Source organism: Malurus melanocephalus, unplaced genomic scaffold (assembly GCF_030028575.1).
Source record: "Malurus melanocephalus ecotype Western Australia unplaced genomic scaffold, MMel_1.1 scaffold_44, whole genome shotgun sequence".
NCBI lineage: Eukaryota > Metazoa > Chordata > Aves > Passeriformes > Maluridae > Malurus > Malurus melanocephalus.
The window spans coordinates 451,709-468,808 of record NW_026623276.1 but is presented as its reverse complement, the minus strand read 5'-3'; the positions used below and the strand labels follow the sequence as shown (position 1 = coordinate 468,808).

The 17,100-nt window shown below is 41.4% G+C and overlaps 1 protein-coding gene across 2 annotated transcripts in view; it reads right to left on the bottom strand.

The window, feature by feature from the left end:
• EPB41L3 (erythrocyte membrane protein band 4.1 like 3) overlaps window positions 1-17,100 on the bottom strand; it is a 141,386-nt gene that overhangs the window by 6,156 nt on the left and 118,130 nt on the right. The window contains exons 13-20 of one of the 2 annotated variants that reach the window (XM_057364891.1): window positions 14,633-15,199; window positions 10,539-10,592; window positions 8,623-8,658; window positions 8,391-8,456; window positions 7,722-7,913; window positions 4,417-4,491; window positions 1,776-1,898; window positions 853-1,245 (exon numbers count right to left, since the gene is read on the bottom strand). In XM_057364891.1, coding sequence (XP_057220874.1) covers window positions 853-1,245; window positions 1,776-1,898; window positions 4,417-4,491; window positions 7,722-7,913; window positions 8,391-8,456; window positions 8,623-8,658; window positions 10,539-10,592; window positions 14,633-15,199 — 1,506 coding nt within the window. The remainder of the gene's footprint in view (window positions 1-852; window positions 1,246-1,775; window positions 1,899-4,416; window positions 4,492-7,721; window positions 7,914-8,390; window positions 8,457-8,622; window positions 8,659-10,538; window positions 10,593-14,632; window positions 15,200-17,100) is intronic. The other variant, XM_057364892.1, reaches the window with a different exon arrangement.

Below are 17,100 nucleotides of genomic sequence, written 5' to 3'. Positions count from 1 at the left end.
ATTTAGCACCTCCCTGGATTTTATGAAAACAAAGTCCAAAATGTTCTAAACACTAYAAGTTGAAAAACACTCCTGTTGAAAAACAGGAGATTCCCTCTGAAAATCAGGAAATGCCCTTTCACTGCGGGGGTGACTGAACACTGGCACAGGTTGCCCAGGGAGATTATGGAGCATCCTTCCTTGAAGATWCTTGGAAGAAGAACACGGTCCTGAGCTGCAATTCACTTTGGATGTCCCTGCCTGAGCAGGGGGTTGCAGCAGATGAGCTCCAGAGGGCCCTTCCAGCCTCAGCTGTTCTGAGAATCTGCAATTCTACATTTTCTTAAAATGACAAGAGAATGAAAATCTTGTCCATGCTTAGTTTTCTAACTAAAGCTCTCAGAAAAAAAAACCCTCAACAAAACAGCTCTTGAAATTCTACCCAGGGCTAAGATAAGGAGCATGGTCTGTTTAAGACAGAGTACACTTATTTGTAATTGCACCAAGCATAGAAAAAAACAATCTATTTCGTGTCTTTGAGGACATGTGAACTTTGCCAGCCTCCATGGACTTTCCCAAACAGAATGCCAGCTGATCTTGTTATCTATTGCATAAAATACCGTGAAATTTGGTATTTCTCTGTAGTGTGAAAAGCACTTTCAAGTAAAACATGCACGGCATTTTGCTGATGATGGAAACCAGCAGCAAGCCTTGCAGGTGACATGCAAGGAGGAAATAAGAGGAGAAAAAAGCTGTAAAAGTGCAATCATACAAGCTGGGCTCACTTTACTTTCGATGATAGGAATTAACTTAATTTACTATTGCCTACATTCACATTTCAGCACAGATATGACCAATTTAACAACAAGTTACCTCAAAATGAGGTTTTCTTTCCAAAGACTCTGAAAGTTGGACTGTTGTTCTGTGCTCCTCCGCCTGCTCACACGAAGCAGCGGCGGCGACTCCTTCCTGTTTGGTTAGGGCTTTGCCAGCCTCCTCCCTTTTTTCCTCCTTCGCCCCCTCAGTCCCAGCAGAGCCCTCTTTCCCTTTCGCGCCAGCAGCCACCGCCGATGCTGCCTCAGCCTGGGCATCCAGCGCAAGTCCGGCCRCTTTAGCAGGGTCCCCTCCTGCATGCACCTCCATCCCATGTCTCTCCTTGACAACTACAGTCTCCTGTACAACCTTCTSCACTGTATCCTGATCCGGCTGATCTGCTTGCTTCATGTCACTGGAAGTTATCTCCTGAGACGTCGTCGTGTCTATTCTCTGCAGGAAAGGAGGAAAAAAACCCTCAGCATCAGAAGCAGACAACATTATTTTCAGTAGCTCCTCAGCTTAATGTACTGTGAACGTAAATAAATAAAAAAAAAAGGGCATTGTATTTTGCCGAGTTATTTCTCTCACASTGCATGGATTTTCATTCTCAGGATGCTATCAGTGCAGTAGAAATGGAAAACAAAGCAAGAATCAAAATTTTTAAAGGTGAAGAGAAATTTCAGTGTCAATGTTCTTCTCACTGGTATTTTCACAGGAGTTTCATAACGGCAAAATACAGCACCCTGCAAAATGACCAAAATAAAATGAAATGAGAGAAAACCAAAAACCTGTTTGTTGGTTTGTTTTTTTTTTTCTTCTTGGTGAAGTTTCTGTTGTGGTCCATTGTAACAAAAGAAAACACACATGAATACATGCATTAGTTATACAGTTCCAAATTGTGCAAAAAACCACAAAACAATAGAAAAGGAAAAGTAATTGGTGTGTGGTTATGACATCGATGGAGGGAATCAAGCAGCCACCTGAGCCCAGCTATGGGAAGTAGAAGTAACCCCTCCTATGAACTCAGTCGGTTTTCTGGCGGACTCTATTAAAGTGAAGATATCTGAACCATCCAAGGTTTTTTCACCGGTGGACTGTTTAGTCTAAACAGACAAAGAAATGTAGAGTCATACACAGAGGAAAGGCAGACCCATACACACAGACATGTTAATTGCCAAAACCAGAGGCRGAGACGGAGGAAAAGGAGAGAAGGTTGCAGGGGCACGGCGAGGTTGGAAACAGGAAAAGAATGAGAAAATAAATCAGAGCAGATTCATAATGGCTGTAGTAAGCAATAGTTACAAAGCGTAGTTGTTAGCATTGGCATTTTGCTGGTTCGAGCAAACCTTTTTTTTTTTTTTTCCTTTTATTAAGAAGCCACAGCAGCAATACTAAATTTCAGTACAMAAACCGGAAAGGTTGAAAGCCTTATATAATGTCTGCTTCAGACTGTGAGACGGATTCAAAGTATGGGAGAAAAAAAATAAGCTGGGTTGGCTGCTGTCAAAATAAAGCCAGGCAGCAAGAGAACTGAAAAGTAGGGTGGTGTGAGGGGATTGCCTAAAAGAAGGCATGCTTTTATCTTTAAACCGTGGCATGAAGTCAAAGCCACTTGTTACCACTACTTTTGATGCAGACGACTCAGTAACATAGTGAGCAGTAGCAATGGTAAATGGCTGTTCTCTGGAATATCTCCACTCAGACAGGCTCTTATCTGTCCGGGCAAACGCCCCTGTTCTTACAGCTTCACCGCCAGGACGYTTTTCTGCTTTGCCAAGCTGTAAGCTTTCCAGGGTACCAAGTAACTGCAAATCCTGGTCCATCCTTAGSGTCTTTTTCAAACTCTCCTCTTCAGGGCTTTGCAACCGAGATTCTGCTTCCTTTATGGGTGCCAGAGAGTCAGACAGCTTTCTTTTTGTGCTCTGCACGTCGGATCCCCGCCTGGCTTTCTCATCAGTGACAGGCTTGAGGATTTCRTACTTGGCCACTATTGGAACGGTTTTCACAAATTCTTGCACTTCCCTTTCCACTTTTTGCAACGTTTCTACTGAAGGCTGTACTGCTTTCTCGCCCTCTTTAGCTTTACTTGTCATGGTTACAATTTTCCCAGATATGGTATCATAGGACTTTCCTAGGGTGAACATTTTCTGCTTATTCTCCTCATTGGATTGTATTTCACTTTCCAAGTCCTCAAAGCTCTGCATTAGAATGGTACTGGATTTTAATATCTCAGGTGGAAAGGCAGTTTTACTGCTCACAGTCACCACTTTGTATGCCAGATTTTTTTCCGATTCACCATCAACTACCTCAGAGGGTATTTTGTCTATAATAACCCAATCCTCAGTGCCCTATATTGAGATATAAAAGCTAAATTAGAATATCTGAAGGTTTATCTGTGCTTCAGGAGCGCTAGAGAATGAAGGCTTTTAAGAAATCATGCTGCTGCTTCCAAAAGCATATAATAACTTTTAGCGTTGTACCTCTTAGAGAAGTTATCAAGCAACTAAACAGAATCACCTCAGGCAAAATATGATTTCTTTGCATAGCCTCTTTCTTCAGAGGTCTATATAACATGGACCCAAAAAAATTACTTTTGCCACACTATTTTTATATTTTTTAAGCAAAATAGCATGTCAGAGAATAATTTAAAATGATGATTAGAATCAGCCTGGGGTTAAAAATCACATATTGCAGCGGTTCACAAAACTACAGGCAAAACCAAATTACAGAAATAGGGCAAATAAGCCCATTCAACTGTATCCCAGTTGTTACAAACATGCTGTTAATGATGTTTTAAAATAGTGTTTGTATGCGGCCGTAGCCTGCATTGAGTTTCCTTGTTTTCGTTAGAACTACATCAACCCCCTTCAGGTTGTTTAAATGGAGAAGCAAAACACAGCAAACTGTATAAACTAAGCATACTACTAAAAATTCTGAATTGAACTTAATGGCAGCATCTTTTTTTCCTCCTCATGCAAATGYGCTATGTGATTTGCTTTGACTATGCAATCAGCATCCAGTTATTTGACTTTAAGACCATAACTTCTGTATTTAACTAAGCAAATGAAGTAGTTTAAAATCGAATGAATTAAAAAATAACCTCTAGGGATGATGGGATACTTTTCTGGATAATGATTTGATGAGAAGTAACCAAAGTGCCAGCAGATTCTCCTTCCTGCAGCTTCTTCTCTATCACACTTGGCTAATAGAAAAACCAATAAAAATATAAAGTTCACCATCACTCAGCATAATCTAAATTCACTTGACAATATAAAGGAAATTCATTCTCGTGACAGAAGTGCCCCATTCACCGTAACGTTCTCAGTGAAGTTTATGCTGGAAATGCATGCAAACTGCAAACAACATCCAAACAGCACCGTGCAAGTAGATTTCTAACTAGCAGAGAAATCAGTSTCCATTAGGAAGCCATAAGCTCTGAAAAGGACCCATTCCTCAGAATTTGGTCCCCAGATTATATCTCTGTCTGAAACTTATGAAATAATAATAATAATTTAAAAAAAATATAAAAAGGGAGGGCTTGGAAAGGAAAAAAGATAATAAAATAATAAATCATTGCCATCCTTTCTGGCTGCATTTCAATGAAGTATTGTTTGTTTTTACCTGCATTTCAAGGAATGTRGTACCTCCCTTCTGCAAAAATATGAGTTTTTCTGATTTTTCTGTTTCTTCTTTGGTCTAATGTCAGGGGAATAAATGATTTTAGTAAATGGAGGGTATAAAGTCTACTGTACAGTAACTCTTCATATTTCTCTACTCTACAAATTATTAACTGCATGGAAAATAAGGAAACAGAACTATAGAGAACCATTTACAGCACAGAGGTTTCCAGTAAGAAGTGRTATCAGTCTCTCTATGGTGAATGCAAAGCAGACACGGGTATACAATGCTATGCACAAAACCCACTAAATTGAATAACACCCCGSAGTGGATGCACTGCATTTGTTTCATTTCATATTATTCATTTAACTGTGACTGATGCCAACTGACACAGCTTCCACCAACAGCCCAGAACAGGCCCCTCCACCTTCACTCTGGACAAGGCYCTCTCCTGAGTTTGCAGCCCTCTCTGCTGAAGCAGGCAGGAGTGCCCAGCAAAGGTTTCAGCTCTCCCTGTGTTTGCTCTTAGTATTAGAAGTCTTAAAAGCACTTTTCCTACACAGGAAGCTAACTGTTGCTCTATTATCCKGTAGTCTGACACTGAAATCTCCTCACTTTTATCCCATCAATGCTTTCCCAGTGCTGTGAGAATAGTAGAGTATCTCTCTAACTTGGACAACAGGGAAATTTTTAAATGTTGGTAAGACTCAATTTCCCAAGTCTTTTCAGCCCACCTTCTGGGCTTGGCACTGTTGTCATTTGGGCAGAGAAAGTAAGCCCCTGCAGAGCAAAATGGGTTTCTTGCCAAACCCTTTCTAGTGACTTCAGTGGCTGCTGTACTCAGTAGACATGTCAATGGAAGTCTGACTGGCACGACCAAAGAGGAAAAGTAGAAATTTAAAGAAAGACAGAGAAAGGGATAAGTGGCTCGACTCCCTGACTGCGATGAGATGCGTGATTCCTTTATTCCTAAAGTGTTGGTTTGATCCAATCCAGGTCAGATTAAACAAGGAGTTTGTCAGTATGATGGCTTTCATGTTCTGCAGTTCTGTCCACCATCATGGAAGATGTTTAAAAAAATATTTTTCATCACTAAGGAAAACCAAAGTATTTCCCCATCTTTTTTATGAAACCAAGTGGTGACTAGGCAKGTTTAAAGTCACACTGACCAAACACATTCAAGTGTCAAATGCTCGAAGATCACATTTGGAAAGGGCATGTTTTCTCTTATATTTTTGTTTTATTATATGAAGGACCTACAGGWAACAGTAGTGAATACATTTTAAAGGGATATGCCAAATGAAATGTGTAACTTGTTTGACTAGCAGAAGGCATTGCACTGTCCTAACTGCCTCTGCATTTCTTAGTGGACATCAAGGTGCTGATTGTCATCTATGGATGTCTTCAGCTTTTTCCTGAAAAATGCCCCTCTCATCAGGACATGCAAACTGAAACCATCCCACTTATTGGGACCAAAAGGATTGCCAGGTGCTGTCTACAGCAGAAGTGACCTCAGAGTTAGGCTCTGACAACTCAAGTCTGCTCTCAATTTTCCACAGAAATACCTTCATTTGGATGAGGTTCTGTGAAACATATATAGATTAGATGCATGTAAGATACAGTAACGGGACATTGCTTTTATGCAAATCACCTTCTACTAGCAAGAGAAGAGATACCAAATAAGGATAATTCTTGCTCTTTTCTTTTCCAAATGAATGGTTAAATTCATATGTGTTTCCTCAGGGTAAAGCATACTGTGTAATATTTTGCTACTGCTTGTGTGTTTTAATTAAAAGGTTTTATTAAATTCCTAAAGTAATCAAGATWTTAAACAAACAGGGTGGCACTAAGTTTGCTTCCCCTGCAATCCTCTGAGTCGGGCTCAGCTAGGCACCCTTTCCAGCAGTTCCTTACATCTTTATTATGGTAAATGTATCCTGTTCATGGTACTTACAATTTCACTTTTTTGAAGGATAAAGCTCTATTTTCAACTACAACCAAACTAACCTGTTTTTAGGGTCTGTTCTGATTCCTGAACAAGGAAGCAGGAGCAACACTAAAACTCCTCTGTGTCCCCTCAAACAGGAAGCTTTGAGCACTGAGATTGCTTTTTTAGGTATTTTAATCCACACTAACGCATGTCTGGTGCCCACATCAGCCACTGGSTATAATGTGGGAGAGGAGGAGGTGTGAGGGCCTTTTCCTCAGCAATATCCCTTTCCCTATGAGGAGAAGCTGACACTTGCTCCCTGCATGCCTCCAGGGGTCCCTTCCCCAAAGTTGTGGGTTATTCMCACCTCTGAGGTGGGAAAGCAGAACACTCTTTCAACTTACACTATCCAGACACTGTGCTCCTTACAACATCACATCAGTGCTGCGGGCACAGAAACAAATTTCATGACCATTTATTGGTCTTTAATGCTAAAAGCAAGAGGTACCCATAAAGATAATTCCCGTGAGACAGAAACCAGATATCCATTCATAATAGAATAAAAATATTAACTTTCAGGCAGACCACACAAGCTTATTTCTTTTTGTTCTGCTGGACTTGAGCCAAGACACTGCACTATGTATTTTACTGCAACACAAATGTTGCCTTGCTAGCCCTACATGTCCTTATCTATCTACAGATCAAGTAAACACCAGCTTTGAAATTGGCAAGTTTCTCACAGGCACTTCAAGACTGCACAGTGAGCAAGATTTTTTCAYACATGCACACTGCATGAAAACACAGACACTCAGCAATCTGCRTTGGGTCTTGAATGAAATGATATCCAGCAGACTGCAGCAACCATCAGTTCCTTTATGGAACTGGCCAAGAAGCTCTAATTATCATCATTATTTCCTCCTGTCTTCAAAGACTGAGAGAGTTCTGCCCTTTGCTCTGTATTTTCTYGTCAAGTTTGGCACCATAACCCCCACCCGTCTCACTACACCACTGCTCCCAACCAGTCACCATYGTTTAAATTTTCTCTCCATCACTTTCATGGTTTCTTTCACACATGACTGGACTTCCTCAAGCTCACCGAACCTGTAACAACGCCTGTATTTTGYACCCTCAAAGAGACCCAGTTCTGCCACRCKGCTTCCAGCAATTTTYATTCTCTAAATATGTAYATATTTATATATGTATACATYTATGGTATCTGCTCTTCCTSCCATCTTTGCTGCTAGAGCCTGAGTCCTGAGAAAAGGGAATGCCTGCAAGCAGTGATTGGCCTCTAACTACAGCCTCTAATCTAGTGAGAACTGCTATAAGTAAAAATGAATAGACAAATACATAATGAAGCCTTTCAGCTCACGCTGACCTCTTCAGGCACTAGTGGTTCAATCATAGGAGCATCCTCCTGCCTTGCTGCAAGCCGAACGGGAGATGTGGAAAGCCTCTTCTCCCACTCATTAGACACAGTCGTTTCTGTGGAGGTTTCCAAGAAGGTGCGTTTCAACTCGCTTATATTGGTCTGATGTTTCATCAGATCTTCCTGGGTTTTGTCTAGATCCTGGACAGTTTTAAAAGAATAGAGCAGTTTGTGATACATCCTAAGCCAACCGAACTTCAGAGCCAAAACACACAAGTTGGTTAGTATAGAGGGAAGTAACAGCTCAGGGAGCCGGGGAGCACAGCACCAACACAACACTCTGTGAAAATGTGGCATTTTGGAAGAGAACAGCATAGCATATCTCGTACAAGTGAGTCTCCAAATACACTCTTAAAGAGCTTATCCATATCTCTAGAATTTGCACCTGCTAAAGAGGCTCCAAACAGACATACATATGCGCGTGGAGGCACACACAGATACGCACACGCATATATCGATATTTATAGTACAAGTTAGGAGAGTCATCATAATCTGAGAGAAAAAATAATCTATTAGCAGGTGGGAGTACACAGTTCATGCATCATAGTGCAGATCCACAGTTTACCACTATAACTAACACACATGTACGTACATGCACTGGTATATACCAATACCAACCTCTAACATAAGATTACTATGTTTGACATACACATTTTCACCCTGTATTCGCTTAATCAGACTATTCTGAAAGAAGTGAAAAAGAAAGGGAAAGGTAAGGGACACAGTATTGAAGGATACAAAATGCTGTTTCTACACATTTCTTCACAGAGAACCGACAGTAACATGCTGAAAGAGGCGAACACCTCCAACATTGATACCTGAGCAACATCTAGACCTTTCGTTTCTGTACCTGTGCCTTTAGATCTCCGTCCTCCTCTTGATCCGACTGCCAGCATGAGAAAGATTGGAAAACAACACCTTACCCACTCGTACGAATGAAGGCTTTATGAACATTGGTGAGAGGTACACTCTAGGTTAAAGTCCCATTTTCTCTGCATTCAGGGTTTTAGGAGAAGGAGTAGACACACTGGCTTTGTAAGGTTTTTCTAAACAGAGAAAACCTCCTCGAATTTGTTTTTTGTTAACAAAGGCCTATTATCTTCTTTTTATAAATATTGCTATGCTCCACATTCATAGATCTCTATTTATGGAGCAGCAGTTGCACCTTCTCACCAAGGTTGCAGCTAATCTAGGACCAAACAGCAACAGCAAATTCTTTGGAATTCAGTAATCCCAAAGTTTACACATATGACATCATCTGRGCTGCAAGCAAAGCTTTGCATAAACTCACCATGGGCAAACAACCTGCAACACTTTCTGCAGAAGGAAGCACGTTTTATTTGCTTAAAATGCTATTTCCCTAACCTTAGTCCCTTTCTATTATTTGTCCCTTTCTCTTATTTCTGTAATTTTTTGCATATTTAGCCTGTATATATTCTTTTAGGACCTATCATCTGGAATGGCACACACATCCTCTCTCCTTCAATGCACATTTTCAAAAGCAATGCCAAAAGGGCTGCCCTGGCAGTCCAGTTTCTGAGGGCACAACTTTCACGTGGCAAATATACCACACATTTTGAAAATCAGGTATCCGTAARGAAAACTGAGATGTGCTATATCTTCTCCTCTAAATAAAGATGGCAACTAGAGAGATTAACGTGCATTTTTTGAGCAATAAAACTAACATTTTAAATGTCACAATTTTATGATTTACTTTCTGCAGGGATCAAGACCTGAAGCTATGGAGTAAAAGAAGCACTTTAAAGCATTTTGTACTCCTGACTCATCTCAACAGACTTTCTGTTGTTGCACCATTTGAATTCTTTTAATGCCCATGCTGCTATTTTATTGTTAATTTTTCATAYAGTCCTAATTAGACAAATTACTCATGGGAAAATCTGTTGATTACTTTACAACTCAGTTCAAATTTATTCTATTTACAGACCAGGCTGAATTGTCCTGACGTGTCACACAGAAAATTTTTCCTTGACGATAATTTTAACAGTCTCAAATATTAATGAGATCCTTCTGAAAACCTAGAGTAGTGTTTAGGGTAAGACTGTCTTCTAGCAGATGTCAGACGAAATTCAGCTCATGTTTGCAGCTGCAATCATATTAATTATGAAAGCATTATATGCACTTCAGTGAAGTCGCATAGGGTTGAATTTTCCTGCACAGGCTGTGTATCATGTTGTGGATACTGAGGCTTCCCAGTGCAAGGAAAATATAAACATTTTACATTTCTCCTCTGAAAAGAATACTTGGACTAGTGGTGACAATACGTGAAGATGCCATGTGGAATTACATTAAAGAAAAACCTTAGATATCTAAAATGCGAGAATACCAATATTCACTAAATTTGAAAACTGCTTTTTACTGTTTTTCCCCACTCTCCCACTCAGGCTGCAGAGTATAAGAACAAACAAGCAAACAGAAATCCCCAGGGCACGATCCGGCCAGCACGACCCTCCRGGTGGGCAGCACTGGCGTGGGTGACACAGCCACTGCCCCACTAACCGCACAACGCAGGCGCCTTGCAGCTTCCAAACCGAGCTCAGAAACGAGAGGATCACACAGGGAGCACTGGAAACTCGATTCTCCTAGCAAAGCTGTCCCCCTTGCAGGCACGCACATGCACAACACGCGCAGGGAGGGATCCTGAACTGCCGTAGCAGACATGCGGTTTAGCCCCGAGGCCCAGGGTCGGGAAGAGACGAGGAAAAACGCTCTCCCCTGCCATAGCTGGGTGCCGGCGACTGTACAAACCTCGGTGGCAGTGGTCTCACCATCAGCCGCAGTATCCGTCTGCTCACTGTCAGTCTATTGGGTTAGACAAGTACCCGGGTCCCGAGAGGAAGGCAGGAATAAAGAATAAACCCAGCTCATCAGTACACGCGGCTCACGCGGGGAGATGTTAAACTCAACATCCCTGTGAACTGCATTAGCATTGCTTTTCAAACAACGCACATGTCAAAGAAGCAAAATAAAAATGCTATATTAGTAAACAGAACAGACTCAGAGGAAGACTCGAGGCATACTGTACACAGTATATGGCTTTACTGGAACAAATTTATAAGCCAAACAAAACATTAGTGAAAAAGTGTTATTTGAATAGTAGATTTTTTCTTTTCCTTAAGAAAGCCAGGTAGCTTAAAAAAAAAAAAGGCCGGGGAAAAAAACAGCTAATATTTTCAAAACAAGCTTTTTCTCCCATAATGGTTTTTTACAGAAAAATATTAAACAAATTTTTGTTCTAGACAATATAAAGGAGTGGTTAAATTTTTATCCGGAGGGGAAAACGATAATTAAAAGAAGTGAACAATAACAACAAAAAGCTACTTTAACAGTCATCTGACTTTCAGCCCCTCATTTGTACAGAAGTTGTTCTTGTCTCCATGTTTATACACCATGAGGCTGTCTGCATTACCAAGGAGTTCAAATAACCCTTCCCCCAGCCCATCTACTGTCTGTCTGTGGAGTAATGGTAAGGCTCAGATCCCACTCAGTTCCAATAAAGAGCAGCTGATAATTGTTAATGATAGTAAAAAGAAAGAAAACTGCCATTAAAGGAAGAAAAAAATACTTCTCATTCCATTTAAGAATGTGGATGAAAGCAGAAGAAAAACAAAAGTAACTTACCCACCCCCCAAAACACTTACTAGGTATGAGTGATAAAAATGAAACAAAGCACAGCATTGCACAGACTGATCTATCCCTGCTTTGCTTGACACCATGAAGAGCATTTTAGMGGAGAACACAAGTGTCAAGATTAATAGAGAATGGAGTGGAGGTTACTCTAGGCCGAGAACAGGGTTCAAAAGACTACTCTGACGTCAGGCAAGCATATGGAAAACTAACAAGTGCACCCTACTGCCCCAGAATGGCACATCTAAGTTGTTTTGATAGCAGTGAAAGCACTGGTTTTAATTAGTGATTTTCTGTGGTCCTTRGATAACCTAAAGTAACCCAGGCAGGCAATTTAAAGCCAGGACAACACATCTCATCCTCCAATCACATCAGTACGATAAAAAGAAAAAAACAACCTACTGGTGGATGGAGTATCAGTCTTAGCTTTTAGTCTCCTCCAATCCTTTGTACTTTTCTGACCACTCCATTGCTTCATAAGACAATGGTTTGATTTTTTTTTCATTGCTTTGTTTTCTATTCATCCCTTCCTTGAAGAGTTTGTATTGTTTGTATGACAGGCAGAAGAATAAACAAACATTTTGCACTACTTGCTAAGCRCATGAATGCAAGTTACACAAAATTTCTCAAGCAATGACCACTCATGAGACAGACTGCATTTATTTTTAAATGGAAGTGTAATATCGGAGTAGTCTATTAGGCTGGGCCAACTGCTTTCACTAAACTGCTAGAAAATTGTTTCTTTATTAGCAAAGGATCTTGTATCTTTATAACACTATAGACAACTCTAATGGTATGGCAATAGAAAAAAAAAAGCATATGCATTGTCACTCCTATTTACAAAAAATKCCCAAACAACAAAGAGGAACTAAGGAATCTAGGCATTTAAAAAGAATTAAAAACTTGTGTCAAGGCACTGTAACACAAGTCTGGCACATAGGGTTCARTTAAGAAATTGAAGTCAGTAGAAAATTAGCTGCTAAGGTACAAACACAGAAGCCAGTGAATTCTAAGGAGTAAGATTCTGTCTGACTGCATGGACTGACTCCAGATGGATAGCTCAAGGGAGAAAAAGCTCAGCAACGTATGACATTGGTTCAGGATTCTGGCTGTAGTCTTCTGCATCTTTGTGTGCAATCTTTTCTGAACTAGGGAGAGAAAAGAGGTTCCTATTTCTTTTGCCGTAAGTAGCATTAAATCCTAAATAAAGCATAAAACTTCCTTTATCGAAACATAAATGTCTGCTAATAAGCCAATCAACAGTCATGGAGTCAAAGTCAGCATTACTGARTTACTTGAAATAAAGATCTGGGGTTATCACAGAGCAGGGAACRGTGAATTAAGGCTGAGCAAGGCAGGTTCTCCTGTGGAGTGGAGAGGAAGAAAGGCCAGGCTCAGCTCTGAGATGGGCTGTGGTACAGCTGGGGTGGGGCGGGCAGGCAAAGGCTGGAGCAGGACAAAAGGCAGCTTCTCCTGACGTGCTGCACCTCCCCTAACTTGTGATCGTAACTGCTGTGATTTGTTTTGCCAATGTAATGCAGACATRCCCGAGTTTAAAACATATTCACTTTCATGCAATATTTTGAACAAGAAATACCCCRTGGATTAGGCACAAGTCTGTGTTTTCTGCCAGGAAGCACTGCCAGAGTAATCACYCTCATAAAAGAGTGATACTAAAAAGCCTATTTTAGATGTTTTTATGCTCAATACTTTCTCACTTTACTAACAAAAAGAAGTGCTCATTTCTGAAAGAGGAACAGACYAATGTATTACATAAACACTGCCTCATTATTGCCTCTGGAGCTGGCACTATATTAATGCTGTTACTGCTATTAGATTAATCCAAGTGCAGAGCTAATGCAAATTGAGACCTAAATGCTGTCTCAAAATGAGGACAAGAAATAAGACAGCAGCATTTTGGATGCCTTTTATCAGAAATTGCATGTTATTTTTTTAGTTGCTAGGCATAACAGAGCCAAAAGCATCYAAAGACAATGTTTTTACAAGACAAATTGATGTGACTTTTGGCTTTCCATAAAAAGGAAATTAAATCCTGCCCCAAGTCTTACAAAACCAACAGCAGCAGATGACACAAATGTTTGGATGTGCTAGCTGGTTTATTGAAGAGAGCTACTGCAAAGGTATCGACAAGTGGCAAAGGTGGCTTTTTACATGGCCAACTGGTCTATGATCTGGGTTTTTTCTTTACATACAAAGCAAAACCATACTTTTGTACTGGAAATTGAAGAGGAAAATAGAAAATCAAGGAAAACCTGAAATTGTTCTTTTATTCTGTCAACGAAGAGTAATCAGGCTCCAGCAAAAACTGAGATGCCAGTTACTCCGTTACTTGAGCAGATCCCTTTCCTACTTCTGKACACACCATCACATCCACAATACCCAGAGCCACTGCAGCCTCCTCTCGCAGCTGCTTCATCTGCCCRTGATGACCCCGGTGGCTTGAGGCATCAGTTTTGGCTGCGCTAATCTAACGCTGCAAATGTCAAGGCAGCCCACATGGCATGCTCCCGCAACAGCTGCACAACAGCTGTCCCAATCTGACCCCTCACTGATGCACTGGATTTAACCATGGCAAAACAATTTAATCTGCAGCAGAGATGGGATCAAGGCTGAAAATCAAGATCCAGGTTTTGCTGGACCAGAAARCCTTTTCTGGGATTCAGTTACAGCTGATAGCCTTTTGCAAAAAGCTGAGTCCATCTGGACTTCGAACATACTGATGCTGGTGAACGTGCTCTTTATTGTTGGGTACCTAGTTATATAAATAAATGTAGATACATATGCATATATTTGCATGCTTCAGTAATTATGTGGAAAATTGTACTTAACACCCACTATTTAGATAACTATTCTAACCCTAGTATAAACTGATAGAGGGAAGTAAAAGGTCTTATTATTTATTGCAAGTCACTTTGCACCTGCTRACACAGTTCAAGCCAAGCCACTTCCACAGTGTTGTGCCTAACCCTGGGTTCCAAGCTGTACTCCCAGCATGAGAAAAAAATAAAAAAAAAAAGAAGAGGAAAAAAAATACACAACAACCCCCAAACATAAAAAAAAAAAAACCCTTCTAACATATCAGCACAGACAGAAATGAGGCTCTGAAAGTAGGACCACTATTGCAGCAATCTAACACTGGTTAGGACTGAAGCACTGAACACGAAAAAGAGTGTGTTCGATGCCGAGGTACACACCTCTTCCTCTGAACTGTCACTCAGGTCATTGGCAAGTGAGGCACTCAAGGAGGCCGCCTTGGGCTCCAGGTAGCAGAGGCACATAGCCAGAGGAAAGGAGAGAGTGAGGGCGTATGGCACTGAGAAAGAGGCAGAGAGCAGAAAGAAAAAAATGAAGAGGAAGCAAGGCACGAGGGAGGGGGAGCGGATGGGGAGGTAGTGCTGCACACTGGCAGGCAGGAGATTGGTTTCGGAAAGGTTAGGGAGCGACAGGTAGCCATCGTCATCCAGGAGGGAAGGAAATGACTCTGGAAGTTGCAAGGAGAAGGAAAACAGAGTTCCGCCTTTGCCAGCTTTTTGCTTGTAGCCAAAAGCCACGTCTTGCTCGGCGGAGCAAACTCGCCCCTTTCTGTCAGAGTCTGGCTCCGACTCGCTGCGTTTTGGAGCGCTCTCTTTGGGGGCCTCACAGCCTAAGGACTTTGTCCGAGTGCTCTCCTTGCATCTCCTGCGAAGCTTTGCTGAAGATACATGGGGGCCAGGCTGAGAGGATGGCGAGGAGTGGTGGGAGTCAGTGCCAAGCAAAGATGGCTGGTGACAGAGAAAGAGCAGCAAACAAGGCGCAAAAGCAAAAGGACAAAAAGAAAACTGTAATTAGTTAATTTTCTTCCGTGATGATAAATAATATATATTATATATATAAAATTATAAACAGTATTTAACACCACAGCTTTCCACTGAATTAAATGGTGCATGTTCCCATGCCGCACACCACAGGTATTAGTGAATCACGCTTCCAGCTTACAAAAGRCAACTTCTTGAGTCAACATTTGCCTAGTCCTCTGCAGCACAGGATTTACATAAAAGCTCCATGGCCACATGGGGAGCATCAGGTTCTGCCAAATTCCACTAACTGAAAGATTGCCTTCCCATCATAAAGAGTTTTCAAACATGAAGTRCATGGAGAGCAACAAAGAAAGAAGGGAACAGATTTCTAATACCAGCACTGCTTGTGAGAGCATTCTTGCAGTCAGGAGGAGACCCAGTGAGGGCTAGATGCTTCACATCTATGCCTTGAACAACCTAAGCAGTAATAATTAAAACTCCAAGGACTTTAAATTCCTCCATTGCAATGTAAAAAAAAAAAAATAAACTTAACTAAAAGGCCCTAAACTTAACTAAAACCCATTCTGGTTTGGTGGGGGGCAAACCATAAATCCATTCATCAGCTGCTACTGATGAAAAAAACCAGCTTGACAGCCACCCCAGCAGCCAGCTCCTCAGCAGGGCTCCCATGCTGGGCATCCCCACAGCCCTGCCCTCTCCTCTGCCCGTCCTGAGCCCGAGCAGGCAGTGCTGGGGCTCACCCCGTGACAGCCCCTCCACGCTGCCACATCTTTGGCCATACACTGTAGGAAAGGAAACGGGACTTGAGGCTCAGCAGATCCCATYATCTCTCACTGGGGATCTGAAGGGGGTCTGGCCAGAGAGAGGACCATGAACCACACAACCACAGCTCCTCATAACCAAAATGTGRCCCTTTATCCATAAAGAAGAGGCAAAAATGCCCCAATGCTTTTGCTACAAGTTTTACCACAATGAAAAGAATACTTGCTACCAGCAAGCAGGATTTGCTTTGATATGCCACTTGCATACACATTCGACTGGCCTTCCAGGTCATTTGAGGACAAAAAAATTGGTAGGAGGAGGGAGATGATTCAGCAGGAATGGTGWCTGTCATTTCACACGCTCCTTGCAAGCAGCCACCACTGCTCTTCAGAAGGACAAAAGCCACTGTCATCACCAAAATGCATACCCCAGYACAACACATCTTCCACAATGCTGATAGATCAGAGATGTTTTGGCCAAAGTCCACCAAGTGCACTCAGCTGAAGTGGCCCACTGGCTCCATGACCAAACCCTAAGTGCCTGAGCTGCTCCATCCATAGTGCATCTCCCCAGGGAACTGCAGTAACCATTTCACATCCACTGCCACTCCTGGCTCCCAAAAACAAAATGACTCCAAAGCCAAAACAGCATTTGCCTGTTCAAGCTGGTGTTGAATTGGAGGCAAAAAGCAGATCCAAGTTTTAGACACAGGTTGCTACTAAGCTTGAAYTTTACTAGGTATATTAAGTATGGGATGCAAGCCAAGTAATTACATGGGAGAACYGCTTTCCTTCCTCTTAGTATTTCCCTTTGTCTCTTCTCTAGCAATCTATCAGTGCAAGGAATCTGTATTCCCAAATTAGGCCAACAAAACCAAGCCTAGCTTCAAACTGCTCACAAATGTCTTCATGGTTTTAGTGCAGTAAGCTCAAGTCAAAATTTAATGTTGATGGACTCACAGGTTTTTATGTGAGCTAAATACACACAACTTCTCTTTATATTGTAAAGATAAAAAATCTAAAGTAAATGTATTCTTTTCTAATACAGACTATTMACTTACTGACATCTTTACAGTGTTAATATTTAGAATAATTTCTGATACT